The 20,417-nt window shown below is 47.7% G+C and overlaps 2 protein-coding genes across 2 annotated transcripts in view; both read right to left on the reverse strand.

The window, feature by feature from the left end:
- The window catches only part of WNK4 (WNK lysine deficient protein kinase 4), a 63,320-nt gene extending 43,671 nt beyond the window's left edge, over positions 1-19,649 (reverse strand). The window contains exon 1 of the mRNA XM_081837608.1: positions 19,080-19,649. Coding sequence (XP_081693734.1) covers positions 19,080-19,634 — 555 coding nt within the window. The 5' untranslated portion in view covers positions 19,635-19,649. The remainder of the gene's footprint in view (positions 1-19,079) is intronic.
- LOC309328166 (mucin-3A-like) overlaps positions 1-20,417 on the reverse strand; it is a 157,604-nt gene that overhangs the window by 56,159 nt on the left and 81,028 nt on the right. The gene's annotated exons all lie outside the window — the stretch shown is intronic.

Here is a 20,417-nt window from a genome sequence, read left to right on the forward strand (position 1 = left end):
AGGCAGGGTTCATTAGGCTGAAATGGTCTATTTAGGCCGCTAGACCGCAACCAGCCTTAGAGCAGTGTTGGTGCTGACCTTTAAAGCCCTAAACAGCCTCGGTCCAGTATACCTGAAGGAGCGTCTCCACCCCCATCGTTCTACCCGGACACCGAGGTCCAGCGCCGAGGGCCTTCTGGTGGTTCCCTCATTGCGAGAAGTGAGGTTACAGGGAACCAGGCAGAGGGCCTTCTCGGTGGTGGCGCCCGCCCTGTGGAACGCCCTCCCACCAGATGTCAAAGAGAACAACAACTACCAGCCTTTTAGACGACATCTGAAGGCAGCCCTGTTTAGGGAAGCTTTTAATGTTTGAGGCATTCTTGTATTTTAATATTTTGTTGGAAGCCACCCAGAGTGGCTGGGGAAACCCAGCGAGATGGGCGGGGTGTAAATAATAAATTACCGTATTTTTCGCTCTATAGGATGCACTTTTTCCCTTCAGAAATGAAGGGGAAATGTGTGTGCGTCCTATGGAGCGAAGACGCCATAGACCCGCGACCCTCTCCCGGCTGGAGAGGTGACGCGCGGCTATGGCAGCAGCCTCTCCGCTGCGCCTTTCCGCTGCTCCCTGACCTGCTCTTTGGGGCTGGTGGTGGGCTTCCCCCCGCCAGCCCCAAAGAGCAGGTCGAAAGGAACCTGAAGCCTGGAGAGCGAGAGGGGTCAGTGCACACTGACCCCTCTCACTCTCCAGGCTTCCAAGGTAGCCGCCTGAACGCACCTTAAACGGCACATTGTTTTAGAGCGGGAAAACAAGAGGGGGGAAATGCTCCCCCTCTCTGCGCAGCGCCTCCTGCCGCTTCGCTGAAGGGGCGCTGGGCAGAGAGGGGGAGAATTTCTTTTCTTGTTCTCCCCCCTCTAAAACAAGGTGTGTCCTATTGTCCGGTGCATCCTATGGTGCAAAAAATACGGTATTATTATCATCATCATCATCATTATTATTATTCAGCAATCTTTTTCAGCCGTGGGCCCGTCCCTCAGACCATGTGGTGGGCCGGACTGTATTTTTGGGTGGCAAATGAACAAATTCCTATGCCCCACAAATAACCCAGAGGTGCATTTTAAATAAAAGAACACATTCTACTCGTGTAAAAACACGCTGATTCTCGGACTGTCCGCGGGCCGGATTGAGAAGGCGATTGGGCCGGATCCGGCCACCCGGCCTTAGTTTGTCTACCCCTGCCCTACAGAACGAGCAGCAGTTTTTTAATTTGCAGAGCGTTCTCACAGATACCCTGTGTCAGAAAGTGGATCCAGTTATTTCTGTTTTCCAGGCACTTCACTCCATGCCTCTCTACAGTGGAGGGGCAGAGCGATTGTTTTGCATCCAGAAGGTCTCAGGTTCGAGTCCCGGTCTGACTTAGTATAAGGCAGGATCCTGTTATCCTTGTCTTCCTTGAAAAACCCTTCTGAGTGCTGGAAGGCAGGCAACATACTCCTCTCTAGAGCTAAGGACCACAGCCTGCCCCTATATATTTTAACCCAGAGCCCCCCTGTCCAGCTAGGGCACTGGGTGCAAACAACAGCTGCCCAGAGAAATGACACTTGGCTGACGCTGTTCCAAGGCCTTTGCTGCAACCCTGGGTAATGTGATATAGACGAAGCTCGAAGAGGAAGGGAGAGAGCAGGATAAATCAGGATTAGACAAGAGGGAGAATGCCAAGCCTAGAAAGACGCCTTCCTTCAATGACACCCCAAGACACACACACATATTCTGCCCCTAGCTGGGTTCTTGCAGTCCGCGGCACTTTTCACAAGGATGAAAAAGACTCAGAAGGAGATAACTGGGATTAACTGGGATTCACTCGTGGGTTAGGTTTGAGCTCAGTGAACACCTGCAACTTACAACCTACTGCTTTTTCCACAAACCAGTTTCCAAATTCCATTTCACTTGTCCACGCAAAGTCTACACCTATGAGCAATCCACTCGCAGATAGGCAAGCGTAGTGAGGTCTTCGATCCATTGGCTAAACAGAGCCATACATTTATCTTTCTTTGTTTTCGTACTATTATTTTTTTTAATTCCGTTTCTAAAATTTCGCCATTTGATTGAATAGCTCCACAAATTGACTTCCCACCCTCATCTACACAGGGTTTGTGTTCAAACCCTTTTTCTACTGCGTTATAGATCAAACGCTTTTACAGAAACCCTTCTAATGCAATTTCTTAATCATTTACACATTTATCTTTCTAATGCAGCATTTATCAGTCTTCTGGACATAATGTTAACTGTTAACAATTGTTTTCGTGATATATATCTTTTGTTTTTTTTCCTTCCTTCCTTCCTTCTTTCTTTTTCAAACCCCTTTTTATGTGTTGTATTTAATTTTTTTAAGAAATGAAAGAGCCCTACAGCCTCTCCCTTTCCAGCCCATGAAAACACTCATTGGGGAGAGAAGAGTCTTCAGACCCCAAGATCCAACTTCAAAGCAAAGTTGAGGCCTGGAACTTCTTTTAGTTTTAGTTTTAGTTTAGTTTTAACCCCACTGCTTGCACCCCATCTGCAGAGATCGGGAGCCTGGCGGTGGAAGCGATATCAGCCCTGAAATTAAGACACAGAGACCCTTGCCAGCAAATTTCCTGGTAGGCAACCCACAACCCGGGCAGCCTATTTGGCGACTGAGCTCAACTAGCGGGCAGAGAGGTATCATATAAGAAGAGTGTGGCATTTATTTCTGTCTTATTTTTAAATTAAAGCATTGTTATCCATTCCAAGCCTCTGAGGTACAGAGCCTATAACTCGGCAGCTCTCTAACTTTTCCCTCTGGGACACACACTTCCAGAACAAAAATTGGTTCATGCCACACCATTATTTTTTTTAATTGCTAAGAAATACATTGGAAAGCAAAAAAAAAAAAAAAAAAAAAAAAAAAACCACTCCCGGCAGTGCTTGATTTATAACACAGAACGCAGCTACTTTATAATATAATTGTGGGACACCCAGAAATAATAAAACAATGCAACTACATATGAACCCGAATCATTCCCTTAATAGAATATTGATTGTCCTCGAAACTCACAGTCGCGTTTGCCATCCTCTCCTGCCACACCCTTTGAAAAGCACTGCTGTAAAATAATTATGAAATTAATTATGCTGTAAAATAATTATGAAATTAATTAGATGAAATTATGCTGCAGGGCCAGGTGACAAGTCGCCCTCTGACGTTGTCATCTCACCACAGCACCCGTCACTGACAGAACTGCCCACCTTACGCAGGTGCCTGGAAATAATTCTAGGCCTTCTGAGAAAGGAGTGGTACCTGGAAGGATTGCATTTATGCATTTGAAATATTTGTTCAGCCCTCCGGATGCTGGGTCCCCAGCGCTGAGCCTCGAATCTGTTCCCCTTTCTCTAGAGACCCTCAGAGGGGCACCCAATGTCCGCTGGTTCCCGTGCCCATTAATACATGCAGAAAATAGTCGTCCTCAGCAAATATTGGTTAGACAGCTCCAGACTGTATTCGCTACCTCTTTCCCCACCCCCACCCCCCAAAAAAGAAGGCCAGCCATAAAACGATGCTTTAAATTTACATCTGCACACCAGAAATAGACCCGGGCAGAACTTTTCGGATGGGGAGGCTGGGTCCCAATAGCTCAGGTTTGTGGTTTGCTGGCCGCAGATGTTTTAAAAGGCAACATAATGATCCACTGCAAGAGAAAATAGGACAGAGCTATTTTTTAAAAGGCGAACAAGTGACAGTAAATCCTGTGTTTGTGCAAGAGGCTTATCCCCAGCACAAGGGCTGCTTAAAAAAGAGAGAGAGAGAGACTTGGAAAAGCTTGATAAATGTTCCTTATTTTTAGTTGGCCTCCTGAAAAACATCTGCAAATCGAATAGCGTCATTGGAGAAGGAAGAAATGCCATGCTGCTGCAGGATTATATCTTCATTTACTTGCAATATTCTTATATTGCCTAATAACAAACAAGTGGCTGGACGGGGCTTAGTCTTAAGTCACTGGAAGTCATAATTGTCCATTATAAGCAGAGTGTGTGTCTCCTCTCCCATCTACCCCAAAGCCTCTCACTGTATGTCTGAGATTAGAGGACAAAGGAAGGGTTTCAAAGTCACAGGCAGTGTTAGAAACTCAGTTTATAAGCTAGGTGCCAAATGGACTAGGCGACTCTCAGAGTCCCTTTCAAAGCTAAAATTCTACGATTCTATGATCTCAACCACGTTGCTTGATGTAGCTTGCTCTTCCAACAATTCACTTGTATGCAAGAAGGAGAAACACACACACACAGAGAGGGGAAATAGTATTAAGGCAGAGATTTTTAAACTGAGGCCGCCAACTCAGAAATCTCTTTGCAGTCACAAGTGGACCCATGCCAGTAGCAAAACGTGCCTGGCAAATTTATAACACGGGCCATGGGGTGCAGAGTTTAGCAGGAACTCAGCCCCAGCACCTAGCTATTAAATAAATATGTAAATAAAACACCGACTGTTACTAAGCCCATTTATGCTGTCTTCCAAACTTCCATGCACTCCCAGAGGTAAGCACTACACCTCTGGGAATGGATGGAGCCAGGTGAACAGGAAATCTGAACCAGCCCCACGGGGATGCAGTTTACTGGTGGTATTCAACTCAATGCTCCAGACTTTGCCCCAGAGTAATGGCTAACAGGCCTAGGGCAACAAAAAAGAGAAAAAGGTAAAAGGTAAAGGACCCCTGGACAGTTAAGTCCAGTCAAAGGCGACTATGGGGTTATGGCACTCATCTCACTTTCAGGCCGAGGGAGCCGGTGTTTGTCCACAGACAGCTTTCCAGGTCATGCGGCCAGCAGGACTAAACCGCTTCTGCTGCAATGGGACACAGTGACGGAAACCAGAGCGCATGGAAATGCCGTTTACTTTCCTGCCATTTTTGTTGTTTAGTCGTTTAGTCGTGTCCGACTCTTCGTGACCCCATGGACCAGAGCATGTCAGGCACTCCTGTCTTCCACTGCCTCCTGCAGTTTGGTCAAACTCATGCTGGTAGCTTCGAGAACACTGTCCAACCATCTCGTCCTCCGTCGTCCCGTTGTGCCCTCCATCTTTCCCAACATCAGGGCCTTTTCCAGGGAGTCTTCTCTTCTCATCAGGTGGCCAAAGTATGGAGCCTCAGCTTCAGGATCTGTCCTTCCAGTGAGCGCTCAGGGCTGATTTCGTGAAGAATGGAGAGGTTTGATCTTCTTGCAGTCCATGGGACACTCAAGAGTCTCCTCCAGCACCATAATTCAAAAGCATCAATTCTTTGGCGATCAGCCTTCTTTATGGTCCAGCTCTCACTTCCATACATCACTACTGGGAAAACCATAGCGTTAACTATACAGACCTTTGTTGGCAAGGTGATGTCTCTGCTTTTTAAAATGCTGTCTACGTTTGTCACTGGCATGCTTTCAAAATGCTAGGTTGGCAGGGGCTGGGACAGAGCAACGGGAGCTCACCCTGTCTTGGGGATTCGAACCGCCAACCTTCCGATCGGCAAGCCCAAGAGGCTCAGTGGTTTAGACCACAGTGCCACCCGCATCCCTAAAAAGAGAAAGCAAGCTGCCCCAGACCATCAGCACAGAAAACAGGGCAACCCACCTGCAATTGTCATATGACTGTTCAGTTCCAGCCCTCAACCTGGAAAATAAGGACTTGGGACCCTGTTGAACCACGTGCCTCAGGGGGGTTGAGGTGCACTTTGGACACCCACCAGGAAGATTCAGGGCCGTACGACCCCAAAGCCAGGCTGCAACCCTCGTATTCAAAAGCTGAAAAGAATTGGCTGAATTAGCCTGAAGCTAAGCTGGCAGAGCCTAGGACCTGCCAATCAGAAGGTCGGCGGTTCAAATCCCCGCGACAGAGTGAGCTCCCGTTGTTTGGTCCCTGCTCCTGCCCACCTAGCAGTTCAAAAGCACAACAAAGTGCAAGTAGATAAATAGGTACTGCTTCGGTGGGAAGGTAAGCGGCGTTTCCGTGAGCTGCTCTGGTTTGCCAGAAGCGGCTTAGTCATGCCGGCCACATGACCCGGAAGCTGTACGCCGGCTCCCTCAGCCAATAAAGAGAGATGAGCGCCGCAACCCCAGAGTTGGTCATGACTGGACCTAATGGTCAGGGGTCCCTTTACCTTTTACCTTTTAAGATGGCAGATTGTCAGACTCTTAATCTCAGGATTGTAGGTTCGAGCCCCACATTGGGTAAAAACATTTCTGCCGGGGGTGTGTGTGTGTGTGTTGGACTAGTTGGTCCCTTCCAACTCTACAATTCTATGATTCTAAGACGAAACAAACTAACCACATGAAAGGTGTCCATTTAAGGCACACATTTCCAATGCGATGCAGAAAGCATACACGGGCAAAGTTTTGTAGTACAGTGGTACCTTGGTTTAAGAACAGTCCAGTTTAAGAACGATTTGGTTTACAATCTCTGCAAAACTGGGAATAGTGTCTTGGTTTGAGAACTTTACCTCGGTCTAAGAACGGAATCCGAACAGTGGAAGGGCACCGTTGGTGGAAGGCCTCATTAGGGAAAGCGCGCCTCGGTTTAAGAACGATTTGGGTTTAAGAGCAGGCTTCCGGAACGGACTAAGTTTGTAAAACCAAGGTACCACTGTAAGTGTTTGTTAAAAACAAACCAGATAGGGGAAACTGCGTCATCTCTATAGCAGTGAATTGAAATGGATTCCAAATATATCTTCCCAGGACTGGAAGCCCACACAGCAAAAGCCACATGGTGATCAGTTCCTTGTAACAGAAAGCTTAATTTTTCTGTCATTCTCTCATACTTAACTGCTCTTTGGAAAGAGTTCTCTAAAATCAGAATAAAGCTGACATTCAAGAATATAGTGGGGCAACCCTACTCACTAAATCTGCTGCCCCACAGATACATAATCCCTCTTGGACTGGGATGCCCCCCCAGATCTCCCCAGCTGAACCTTTGATCCATCTGTTCAAAACAAGAGTCTGGCAAAAGCTTTTTGGTGCTGCATTTTTGAGGGGAACAACAGGCTATTTCTCAGGTTGATGATGATGCTTTTAACTTGTTAACCAATGTAAAATACTTGGTGGAAATTACCACTATGTCAATTTAGTCCTGTTTGTCTACAGAGGCTTTTGGTTATAATTCCAAATGAATTCGGTGCCTGCACTGAGAAGCCATATTACAACAGTAAACCTCAACATTTTAAAAAACCTATCCAAAGCTAGCACCCCTCACCCCTCAAAGTCACCTTAAGTAGCCTTCCTTCCTGTGTTAGAAACTCAGATATATAAGCCAGGTGCAGAAAGACTCCTTAAACCAGGCATGGCCAAACTTGGCCCTCGAGCTGTTTTGGGACTACAACTCCCATCATCCCTAGCTAACAGGACCAGTGGTCAGGGATGATGGGAACTGTAGTCCCAAAACAGAATGTCTAGTTGCCGTTTTGGAGCCAAACGGCTCAAAAGCCTTATTTTTCAAACGATGGACTGACTGTGATTGATTCTCAGTTAAATGCCTGGCTAGTTCGGAGGACTAACTTGAGCTAGGTTAAGAGCTTTGAGAACTGAAAGAAGAAAAGTCACTTGATCCAGGGGCAGCCAAGATATATATATCGGCCTATTCTGACCTCTTAGTGGTGACTGTTCCTGCTCAGGCTGCACAGAAAACACATGTTGGTTCCAGAAATTCATCCTGATTGTATAGATAAAATATAGCTGATAGAATTCTATAGGGTGGGGTGTTAAGTGTGTGAAAACAGTCCCAATCCAATGATCCCCAGATGATGGAGATATCCTGGTGGCCAGTCATCTTCACTTGGTCACAAGTGGTTGAAAGCCAGGTGCAAAATGCGCCTGGCTAATTTCGAAGACTGCTGCCTTCACACCTGTTTGGATTATTCTGATTATTCAGGAGTTCAACTTCCCAACATGTATGAGTTGACATGAGCCAACAGTGTGATGCGGCAGCTAAAAAAGCCAATGCAATTCTGGGCTGCATCAATAGGAGTATAGCATCTAGATCAAGGGAAGTAATAGTGCCACTGTATTCTGCTCTGGTCAGACCTCACCTGGAGTACTGTGTCCAGTTCTGGGCACCACAGTTCAAGAAGGACACGGACAAACTGGAACATGTCCAGAGGAGGGCAACCAAAATGGTCAAAGGCCTGGAAACGATGCCTTATGAGGAACGGCTAAGGGAGCTGGGCATGTTTAGCTTGGAGAAGAGGAGGTTAAGGGGTGATATGATAGCCATGTTCAAATATATAAAAGGATGTCACATAGAGGAGGGAGAAAGGTTGTTTTCTGCTGCTCCAGAGAAGCGGACACGGAGCAATGGTTCCAAACTACAAGAAAGAAGATTCCACCTAAACATTAGGAAGAACCTCCTGACAGTAAGAGCTGTTCGACAGTGGAATTTGCTGCCAAGGAGTGTGGTGGAGTCTCCTTCTTTGGAGGTCTTTAAGCAGAGGCTTGACAACCATATGTCAGGAGTGCTCTGATGGTGTTTCCTGCTTGGCAGGGGGTTGGACTCGATGGCCCTTGTGGTCTCTTCCAACTCGATGATTCTATGATTCTATGAGTCCAGAGGTAGCCTCAACACCTTATTTTGTGCAATCTGGGGACAAACAGAGAGCAAAGGCCAAAGATAGGTGGCCAGACCTGTGAGTCAGTAAGACAAAAAGAATAGAGGGTGACTTTTTCTTGGTTTTTCTGACATGGCCAAGAAGCCACAGCAGATAGGATGAAGGAAAAGTGTCTAAGCAGCCACTGGTGACTTAAGAATCCTCAAGTATCTTTATTTGCACCTCTAGAGAACTAGGAGGTTCCCAGAGACATTGCGGTGACAATAAAGAAAAACAACAACAGAGTCCTATGGCACCTTCGAGTGTCGTCTTCAGTTGGATGTGTCTGTGCGCTTATACAAAATGAAGAAATGTCAGGTGCACAGTCTGTATACAAGTTAAAGGCACTGACAACTCAAGGCAACAGTACTTGGTGATAGGTCGGAGCGAAACAATATAAACTTAAAGCTTTTGCACATGACCTAGTTTTGACCCTGCAGGAGCCAGAATCTAGTACGAAAAGAGTATTACAACTGATTCAGGATTTTGGTCAGGTGGCGGGATTTAAATTAAACAAACAGAAAACCAAGGTGCTGGGAAAAAATTTGACAGATACAGAGTCAGAACGGTTTCAGAGAGAAACAGAACTAACTATGGTTAAAAAGGTAAAGTACCTAGGGGTAAACATAACAGCAAAAAATCTGAGTCTATTCAAGGATAACTATGAAAAATGTTGGTCTGAAATTAAGAGAGACTTGGACAGTTGGACAAAATTGAAGCTTTCTTTGTTAGGCCGAATTGCTGCTATTAAGATGAATGTATTGCCAAAAATGTTATTTTTGTTTCAAACACTACAGATTGTGGACAAAACGGAGTGCTTCCGGAAGTGGCAGAAAGATATATCTAAATTTGTCTGGCAGGGCAAAAAGCCCAGAATTAAGTTTAAGATATTAACAGATGCGAAAGAAAGAGGGGGCTTTGCCCTGCCAGACTTAAAGTTGTACTATGAAGCCGCAGCTTTCTGCTGGCTAAAAGACTGGCTACTTCTCGAAGACACTGACGTACTGGACCTGGAAGGTTTTAACAATGCTTTTGGTTGGCATGCATACTTATGGTACGACAAGGTTAAGATCAATAAGGCCTTTAAGAACCATATTGTCAGGAAAGCAGTGTTTAATGTCTGGACAAAATATAAAGACTTATTGGAAAATAAAACTCCAAGGTGGCTTTCACCTCTGGAGGCTAAGGCCCGAAAAAGACCCAATATGGAGGCCAAATGGCCAAAATATTGGGAAATATTAGAAAAAGATGGAGACAATTGGAAATTGCAGAGTTTGGAGAAAATGAAGGATAAGGTGCGAGACTGGTTACATTATGCTCAGATTAAAGAAGTTTTTAAAAATGACAAAAAGTTAGGGTTCCAGGTGGAGAAATCGAAGCTAGAAACAGAATTGTTAGAACCAAAGACCAAGGTACTATCTAGAATGTATAACTTGCTGTTAAAATGGAACACACAAGACGAAATGGTTAAATCGGCTATGATAAAATGGGCACAGGACATTGGGCATAACATTATGTTTGAGGACTGGGAAAGGTTGTGGACCACTGGGCTGAACTTCACCGCATGTAATGCTCTGAAGGAAAATGTAATGAAAATGATATATAGATGGTACATGACCCCAGTTAAACTTGCCAAAATATACCATTCGTCTGATAATAAATGTTGGAAATGTAAAGAAAATGAAGGAACGTTCTTTCACCTCTGGTGGACATGCCCTAAGGTGAAGGTCTTCTGGGAAATGATATATAATGAGCTGAAAAAGGTATTTAAGTATACCTTCACTAAGAAACCAGAGGCCTTCCTTCTGGGTATTGTCGGCCAGAAGGTGTTAAAGAAGGACCGAACATTCTTTATGTATGCAACAACGGCAGCAAGGATACTCATCGCAAAAAACTGGAAAACGCAAGATCTACCCACACTGGAAGAGTGGCAGATGCAACTGATGGACTATATGCAACTGGCCGAGATGACTGGCAGAATCCGTGACCTGGGAGAAGAGAAGATGGAGGAAGACTGGGAGAAATTCAAGAAGTATCTACAAAAACATTGTAATTTGGTTGAATGTTAAGAAGGATGCTAGATTATAAAAAATTGGCCACCACTAAATTAGATTTGAAATTTGATGATGAGACTAAAGAAAATATAAAATTTTTTGGAAGAAGTGCTAGATTATATTTGAATGAGTGGACATGAGATTGTAAACAAGTTGATAATTTGTTTGGAAAAAACTTTTAACGATGTAAATGGGAGCGGGAGACGCGAGGGAGTCCAAAGAAGTGATGAAATTATGTCTGTGATAGAAGTAAGATTGTTTATTATTTGTGCATTTATATTTAAAAACTTTAATAAATATTTATTAAAAAAAACAAAAACAAAAAAACAGTACTTGGTGATAACACAATCTTCCTAGCTTTACTGTGCTTACTTAACACTGTAGCGGGACAGAAAACCTTGGACCTGATTGAGTCCTAAGTAAATAAAATCAAATTTACCGGTAAATTCCAGTTCATCTATTTCAGCCTTTGAAGTCCCCCACCCACTGGAAAACAGTGCCTGTCAGGTCGGCATTGGAGCGACAGTAAGAGATATAGGGCAGGAAAAATTGGCAGTTCTCCAGACGGAAGAATGCAGAAAGTAGAATCCTCGAAGGATCAGTATTGGGAACCTGTTCTTTTAAACTTGTTCACACATGATCTAGAGTTCGGGGTGAGCAGCGAGGCAGCCAAGTTTTCTGGCGATACGAAATTGTTCTGGGTGGATAAAACAAAAAGGGACCGATGGGGAGCTTCAAAGAGACCTTTCCAAACTGAGCGGATGAGCAGTAAAATTCAGTAAAGCAAGCATCATAATATTAAATATCTTCATTTCACAAATATACTAATGGATTCTGAACTGGCCTTGAATTCCATGTTGGGAACCATGAGGAAAAGAGCTGAAAATAAAACTGCGGATATTGTAACGCTGTTATAAAAATCTACGGTGCGACTGCATTTGGAATACTATGTATGGTTCTGGTCACCTCAACTCAAAAAGGCTATCGCAGGTTCGGGAAAGGGCAAGCAACATCATCAGGGGGGTGGAGAACACCCCTGCCAGCCGAGGAAAAGCTTCAACATGCCAAGGTGAAACAGGATAGAAAACGTTTTCCTCCCTCTCTCATAAGTCTAGAAAGGGATGCGGGTTGCACTGTGGGTTAAACCACAGAGCCTAGGACTTGCCGATCAGAAGGTCGGCGGTTCAAATCCCTGCGATGGGGTGAGCTCCCGTTGCTCGGTCCCTGCTCCTGCCAACCTAGCAGTTTGAAAGCACGTCAAAGTGCAATAATAATAATAATAAATAATAAATTTTATTTATATCCCGCCCTCCCCAGCCGAAGCCGGGCTCAGGGCGGCTAACAACAATCAACAATCAAACAATCAGATATTCACACATTCTAAAAATATTACATTATAAAAATCAATTAAAATCAAATTAATGGCAACTAATTAAGCAAGATTCTAAGCAGGTTGCCAGAGGAGGGAGTCAGACTGCGCCCTGACCAAAGGCCTGGTGGAACAACTCTGTCTTGCAGGCCCTGCGGAAGGATGTCAGGTCCCGCAGGGCCCTAGTCTCTTGTGACAGAGCGTTCCACCAGATTGGAGCCGCAGCCGAGAAGGCCCTGGCTCTAGTTGAGGCCAGCCTAACCTCTCTGAGGCCTGGGACCTTGAGGATGTTAGTATTTGCAGACCGTAGGTTTCTCTGTGGGGCATACCAGGAGAGGCGGTCCCGTAGGTACGAGGGTCCTAGGCCGTATAGGGCTTTAAAGGTTAAAACCAGCACCTTAAACCTGATCCTGTACTCCACCCGGAGCCAGTGCAGCTGGTGTAGTACCGGTTGAATGTGATCTCGCAGCGAAGACCCCATAAGGAGTCTCGCCGAGGCATTCTGCACCCGCTGGAGTTTCTGGGTCAGTCTCAAGGGCAGCCCCACGTAGAGCGAGTTACAATAATCCAGTCTGGAGGTGACCGTCGCATGGATCACAGTGGCTAGGTCAGGGCGAGAGAGATAAGGGGCCAACTGCTTAGCTTGGCGGAGATGAAAAAATGCCGCCTATCTACCGCAAGTAGATAGATAGGTACCGCTCTGGCGGGAAGGTAAACGGCACTTCCGTGCGCTGCTCTGGTTCGTCAGAAGCGGCTTAGTCATGCTGGCCACGTGACCCGGAAGCTGTACACCGGCTCCCTCGGCCAATAAAGCGAGATGAGCGCCGCAACCCCAGAGTCGGCCACGTCTGGACCTAATGGTCAGGGGTCCCTTTACCTTTACCATAAGTCTAGAATTCATTGGAATATTCAGAAAGTCCTTCTTCATGCAACACGAACTATGGAACTGCCCCCCTCAAGAGATTGTGATGGCTGGCACGCTGAACACTGGAAGTTGATCTTTTCCTCGCAAAACAATCAATCAACAAAAAACGATCAAATTCAGAAGCCGGTCTTCCAGAGCGCTCTGCTTGCTGACCTGAAAGTCGCCGTCCTTCGAGCTTCAAAGGGAGACCGCACGGAATGGCTGAACGAGGATTCACGAGAAAGGTTTGATTGAATTTATCCAGCACTCAATCTAGCGCACGGCTCTGAAAGCGCACGCCACAATAAATCTGTTTGCCTTTCAAGGTGCCACAAGCTGAGTGTGCAAGTTCGTGTGTGTGTGCGCGCTTGTAATAAATCAACCTAGCCACACCTCTGAAACTTCTCTGCCACAGTGCAGAGAAAAGTTCTGCTTCTTTCTCCGTTTTTTGGCTGCAAAATGCAAACGTCTGTAGAAAAGAAACGTTCATCTTCTCCTACCACATACACGTGAACCGTATCAGTGTGGTCAGGGCCTGGTGAACTGCAACGAGCCCTAGTCACTCTTGGAACGAGAAGAGCGAAACTTAAACATTAATAAATTTCCAAAATGCCAGCCTCACTGTCCTTCCTTTATTTTAACTCAATGCACCGATGACACATAACATTTGGCCTTTCGTAATGACCTTAAGCAAACGAAGACATGCGTAAAACGCAACCAACTCCTTCATATTTGTATATTTTATAGGCTAAAATGTGGCACTTGTCAAACTCCAAGCTCGCTGGCCACCTCCTTCTTCCCACATTGGCTTACTGGGAGACTGGTTTCGAATGGAATGTTCACAAACATTCTAATCAAATATCCTTTATTAAGTACAGCGTTAGGTATTAGGTACAGCAAACCACACATTATCAAACAGACACCATATACAAATTGTGCAAAATAAGAGCTCAGCATAGCAGGGTTTGTCCCAATCAGATCTTTAACTCAAGAGAAAATCAATTTGCATAAATAATACAACACTACCACATCACCGATGAATTAAGAACCACTAAATCTCTTTATGGGATGCAGGTGGCACTGTGGGTTAACCACAGAGCCTAGGACTTGTGGATCGGAAGGTCGGCGGTTCAAATCCCCGCAACAGGGTGAGCTCCTGTTGCTCGGTCCCTGCTCCTGCCAACCTAGCAGTTCAAAAGCACGTCAAAGTGCAAGTAGATAAATAGGTACCGCTCCGGCGGGAAGGTAAACGGTGTTTCCGTGCGCTGCTCTGGTTCGCCAGAAGCGGCTTAGTCATGCTGGCCACATGACCCAAAAGCTGTACGCCGGCTCCCTCGGCCTATAGAGCGAGATGAACGCTGCAACCCCAGAGTCGGCCATGACTGGACCTAATGGTCAGGGGTCCCTTTACCTTTAAATCTCTTTATAATGGCCCAGTCTTTCTACATGGACAGCACTCAAAAATTCAGCCACTATTAAAGTAAATATTAAATAAGGGATATGAGTGGTTACATTGTGAAGAAATAATGGGAGGTCACATAAAAAAAGATTAAATAACATTCTACCTGCTTCAGAGAAGGGTGCCAGCAGAAGCACTGCAAGCAGATACAGTGGTACCTCAGGTTAAGTATTTAATTCGTTCCGGAAGTCCGTTCTTAACCTGAAATTGTTCTTAACCTGAAGCACCACTTTAGCTAATGGGGCCTCCCGCTTCTGCCGCACCGCCAGAGCCCGATTTCTGTTCTTATCCTGAAGCAAAGTTCTTAACCTGAAGCACTATTTCTGGGTTAGCAGAGTCTGTAACCTGAAGTGTATGTAACCCGAGGTACCACTGTACTGCTGCTTCTGTGAGGGAAGGGGGAAAGTCATTTTGGCTGGGAGAAACCTCACGCAGAACCTGGAAACAGGAGACCCTACACCCTTTCGCAAGACCAGAGCAGGGATGTGGTCCGAAGCAGGCAGAAAGACTGAACAGCGAGCGGTGGAGTGGGAAGGAAACGGGCGAGGTGCCCAGAGTGGTGAAGCAGGATGAAGAGCAGGAAGTTGGGGGAAGAATGGGCGGAGACAGAGGTCTGAAGGAAAGAGTGAATACTGAGCTGAAGGGGGGAATCAGGAATTGGACAGGTAAAATTTTGGAGGGTGGGAGAATATGAATGGGGGAACCAAGGAGGGAGGATGGGGAATTGCTGAGAGGGCTGCATGTTACATCCTGATTTGTGCTAACCAGCCTTTGCAGGACTGATTAGACAGTTTAATAAATGCAAGAGAGAGCCTTCATTTTAAATAACATTTTGTTCTCACTGGGATGCGGGTGGCGCTGTGGGTTAAACCACAGAGCCTAGGACTTGCCGATCAGAAGGTCGGCGCGACGGGGTGAGCTCCCGTTGCTCGGTCCCTGCTCCTGCCAACCTAGCAGTTTGAAAGCACGTCAAAGTGCAAGTAGATAAATAGGGACCGCTCCGGAGGGAAGGTAAAGGGCGTTTCTGTGTGCTGCTCTGGTTCGCCAGAAGCGGCTTAGTCATGCTGGCCACATGACCCAGAAGCTGTACGCCGGCTCCCTCGGCCAGTAAAGCGAGATGAGCGCCGCAACCCCAGAGTCATCCACAACTAAACCTAATGGTCAGGGGTCCCTTTAACTTTACCTTTGTTCTCACTGAAAGGCCGAGGGACGGAAACAATGTTCAGTAGAGGGCAACCGTTCTACTGGGCTCTTAAGGACAGAATCACAGAACTGCAAAGTTGGAAGAGACCACGAGAGCCATCTAGTCCAGGCCCCTACAATGCAGGAATCTTTTGCCCAACAAGAGACTCGAATCCATAACTCGAGTCTCATGCTCTACCACATGGGTAGGCAAACTAAGGCCCGGGGGCCGTATCCGGCCCAATCGCCTTCTCAATCCAGCCCATGGACGGTCTGGGAATCAGTGTGTTTTTACATGAGTAGAATGTGTGCTTTTATTTAGAATGCATCTCTGTGTTATTTGTGGGGCATAGGAATTCGTCTCCCCCCCCCCCCAAATATAGTCCGGCCCCACCACAAGGTCTGAGGAACAGTGTACTGGCCCCCTGCTGAAAAAGTTTGCTGACCCCTGCTCTACCAGCTGAGCAACTCTGAATATATAGGGTTGTTCTACTCAAGAGTGGACCTGTTGAACGTTCAACATTCCCAAGTTATTTATGCCTTCCAGGGCATTTTTTTCAGCCAGAACCCACAGGAACTCAGTTCCGGCCACCTCTCAAGGAGAACAAGGAGAGAACAAGAGAGGCTTTCATGGTGAGCTCTGGCGCCTTTTTTTCTAGGAAAAATAGCACCAGTGCCTTCTAATTTCAAAAGGTCTACTCGGGAGTAGAACTAATATTGGCCAGAGCACAGTTTAAAAAATCTTCTATTCAGATAACTTAGGTTGGTACATAGACATTTGAATTTCCCAGAAAATTCAATCAAGCGGAATGCAGTTTCAAATCAGGATTAGAAAAATATTTCAACTTCTTAGGCACAGCGCAAAAAGTTCTAGTGTCTGGACAACTTCCTAGGATTTCTCTAGCTCTGAGTGGGTCTCGCTTGCTACCCATCCTTAGAGAAAAGCTTTTGTAACACTTTGTCTGTACACTTTAAAAAAAAAAACTGGGGTGGTGTGTAATTTTTCCATTTTTGGAAACACAATAAAAAATTCTGCCCTTCCTCGCACCTGTTCCAACCACACACACACACACACACACACACACACACACACACATTTCCCAAAGCACTGAGAGACGCAGGAGACTCTGTCTGCCTCATACACCTTTATGGCACATGATCTATTTTGCGGTGCCAAGCAAGTCACATTGAACTCTTCCAAATTAATCCCTCTGGCAAACACAGCCTGCACAAAAGCGGCAGCCAGCTCCATTGCCTTCCCTTCCTCTCCATGCCAGCATCAAGTCCTGCAGCCCTGATGCAGTGGCAAAGCCCAGGTTGCTGCCGTCTCCCCATGCCAGTCCTTGAGCAAAGAAAGCTGTGCCAACGAAACACCCGCACTCAAAATCATTACGGAACGGCAACAACTTTAATCTCAAAGACCTTGCGCCCGGAGTCAGCTCTAAAGCCAGGGTCCAAACCTGGGCTCAGCTCTGAAAAAAAGGTGACCAGGCAGGTGTGCCTCTGAGCATATGCAGAGTACATTTCCAATGATCATGTAGATTTGAGAACTACACCTCTGGAGGAAGAGAAGGCAAGAACTAAATATTGGACCTTTTGGCTTTGACAACACCCCTCCCCTCCCGCTCCATCACATCTGGAGGGAGAGGGCAAAGTTGGCTTCTCGTCTTCCAGAATAGCAGCGAAGAGAATGAAAGCAGGCAGACAGCTACATCCCATGGGTCTGTGACCCAGCAATAGCATCTGTACCCCACAGCCAGTAAAGAAACATGCAATTCGCCTCTGAGATGCATAACAGAAGCCCATACAACAATTTGCTGTGCAGAAGACATGTTATTATTTTGCGATATCGCCTGCCCTCCTTTTTCATAACCAGACAAGCAGGCAGATTTTCTTCAAGGGGGGGGTGCTCCTGTTCCTCTCCATCACCTCATCTGGACCTGAGCTCCACTGGTTCTCCCACCCCCCACCCCACCCCCCCACCAAGATGAGAAGATGCCAGAAATTCTCACCTTGGTCCCACAGAGTATGTAAGTCTCTAACAGGGTTCTCCCTACAACCACTCGCCCCCCAATTTCCAATTTATTGAACTCCTCTTTTTAGAAATAGGCTTGCTGGATGCAGTGCCTGTCATTTTCTATGTATATATATTTATATATAAAATTTCGACCCAATCTTGGCATTCTGTTTCCTGGAATGAACAAACAACCGAAGCAGTGATTCACTTTGGCGACTTTCACACCTAACAGCTAGAGCTCTTTTTCCATCATGGAGCAGAATTTTCTGCTCTGAAATCACGGGAATGAACTAAGCCCATATAAATCGACGAACCACAAGTACCCGACTCCAGAGAAGGGGCATAAAGGAAGAAAACAATGGTGGGACATTAAAGCAGGTCGTAAGCAGAGCTGTGCCAGCTGGCATGAAGAAAGCGAGGAAGATTTAAGTGAGAAAAATTTAAGTCACCGGTCAAAGGGTCTCAGAGCTTCAGACACCCTGACATTCAACACCTTTCACATTCACACTGCACATTGAAAGCACATTCTTTCCCCCAAAATATCCTGGAGAATGCCGTTTGTTAAGGGTGCTGGGAATTGTAGCTCGGAGAAGGGTAAACTGCGGTTCCCAGAGGTTGTGCTCTTGTGGCACCGCTATTTTCTCTATCTACACCTGAGCTAGGGACGCGGGTGCTGCTGTGGGTTAAACCACAGAGCCTAGGACTTGCCGATCAGAAGGTCAGCGGTTCGAATCCCCGCGACAGGGTGAGCTCCCGTTGCTCGGTCCCTGCTCCTGCCAACCTAGCAGTTCGAAAGCACGTCAAAGTGTAAGTAGATAAATAGGTACCACTCCGGCGGGAAGGTAAATGGTGTTTCCATGCGCCGCTCTGGTTCGCCAGAAGCGGCTTAGTCATGCTGGCCCCATGACTCGGAAGCTGTACTCTGGCTTCCTTGGCCAGTAAAGCGAGATGAGCGCTTCAACCCCAGAGTCGGTCACGACTGGACCTAATGGTCAGGGGTCCCTTTACCTTTACCTTACACTTCAGCTCCCCAAAAGAGAGGGGCTGCGTCTCAGACACTCCCTGAGCCTCAAAGCCCTTCAAAACCCTAAGGATGTTAATGTTTAAGTTACATTTTATAAGAACTGTGATTTGTAAAACCGTTAAAAGGACATGCAATGAAATTCAACCAAGGGGAAGCGAGGAAGTCCCTTAACAATGTTCACAAGTGTTATTTTCAATAAGGCTATGATTTATGTTTGCTTGTCTTATAATGTTGTGAAAACCAATAAGAAAAAATTTCAAAAACAAAAACAAAACCCTAACTGCAGCTGGCGGGAATTCACTCTGCACGCGCTCAGAGGCGCTCTTTTTCCTTCGCGCCTCTTCCCCGGCTCCCAGCTGCCAGCAAATCCCAGAGGCTGAGCCTCGAAGGTAAAGGCTGAAACCAAAGCGGGACCCCCAAGAAAACGGGACCCCCCCCCCGTCCTTCCCACCGGTTGCTGACCAACCTGCAGCTCGCACCAGGCCACCTCGACGGTGGTCTCGGTGTCCAGCCCCTTGTAGACGGTCTTGAAGGAGCCGCGTCCGATCTCGATGTCGAACTTGAGGAAGCGGCCGTCGGGGGACGTGGCCACGGCGCGCGTCTCGGCCTCTTCGTTCTCCTCCTGCTCCCAGTGATCGCGCTCGGTGGGCGGCTGCGACGGCGCGGCCTCGCGGGGGCTCTCGCTGCCCGCGGATCCCGGCGCGGCAGGAGCGCAGGAGGGAGGCGGCGGCAGCAGCGGCGGCGGCGGCGGCGCGCCGGCCGGAGCTCCTACCGCCGCCTGCAGCTCCCGTCGGGGCGCGTCGGCGCCGTCGAAGCCCCTGAGCGCCGCCAGCTCAGCCGAGCTGCGGCGGCTGATCTTGTAGTTGGAGCCGCGGCGGCCGGACAGCCTGCGGCCGCGAAGGCGCGCGGCTTGGAGAGCCTCGTCGTCCACGCCGCAGCCGGCCGGCTCCGCCGCCCCGTCGGGCTGGGCCACGAGCGCTCCGGCGCCCGAGCCGGGATCGGGAGCCCGCAGCATGAGCATCGGACGGCGAGGCGAGCCGAGGCACCCGGGACGGAGAAGGAGCGCCTGCCGACTGAGCCCGTGCGCCCAGCTGCCGCTACGTGCGCTCCGGAGACGGGAGCCGCGGCACCGCCCCCTCCAGGCACCGTCCTGCCGCCGCCTCCCCGCCTCTCCTCCGCCCGCCCTCCGGCGCCTTCCTCCGCCCACCGCCGCCCCTCTCCCAAGGTAGGCACCCGGCAGCTCCCCGCAATCGCCCGACGGCGCCCCTCCCCAAGCTGCCCAGGACGCGCCGCCGTCCAACTCGCCACGCGCGCCACCCGCCACCTCGCCAGGCTCGCGCGTGGATGCTTCTGCACGCCCATCCTAGACAGGGAAAGTGGTGGCGACAGTGGCGTGGCGTGGGGGGTGCAGGGGGGGCCGGCCGCACCGGGCTCAACGTCTGGGGGTTAGGGTTAGGGGGCGCAAATCCACGGGTTAGGGGGCGCAAATTACTTGCCTTGCCCCGGGTGCTGACAACCCACGCTACGCCACTGGGTGGCGAGGTTTCTTTCTTTCTTTAAAAATAATAATTTTGATTAAGTTTCTTACAGATATAACACATATCACAACAAAAGAAAAACGGGGGGGGGGCGGAGAAAAAAGACAAGATCACAAATATAAACAAAAAAGAGAGAAAAAAGAAAGTACCGGTAAAGTGGCGGCGAGGTTTCCACGCGAGTTTGGGGGCTGGGCGCGCGGGGGAGGGCTGATTCTGGCCAGGGAAAGTGCTTGCTGCGCTCACGCAAAAAAACAAAACAAAAACAA

This window comes from Podarcis erhardii, assembly GCF_964252035.2.
Source record: "Podarcis erhardii genome assembly, chromosome: 13".
NCBI lineage: Eukaryota > Metazoa > Chordata > Lepidosauria > Squamata > Lacertidae > Podarcis > Podarcis erhardii.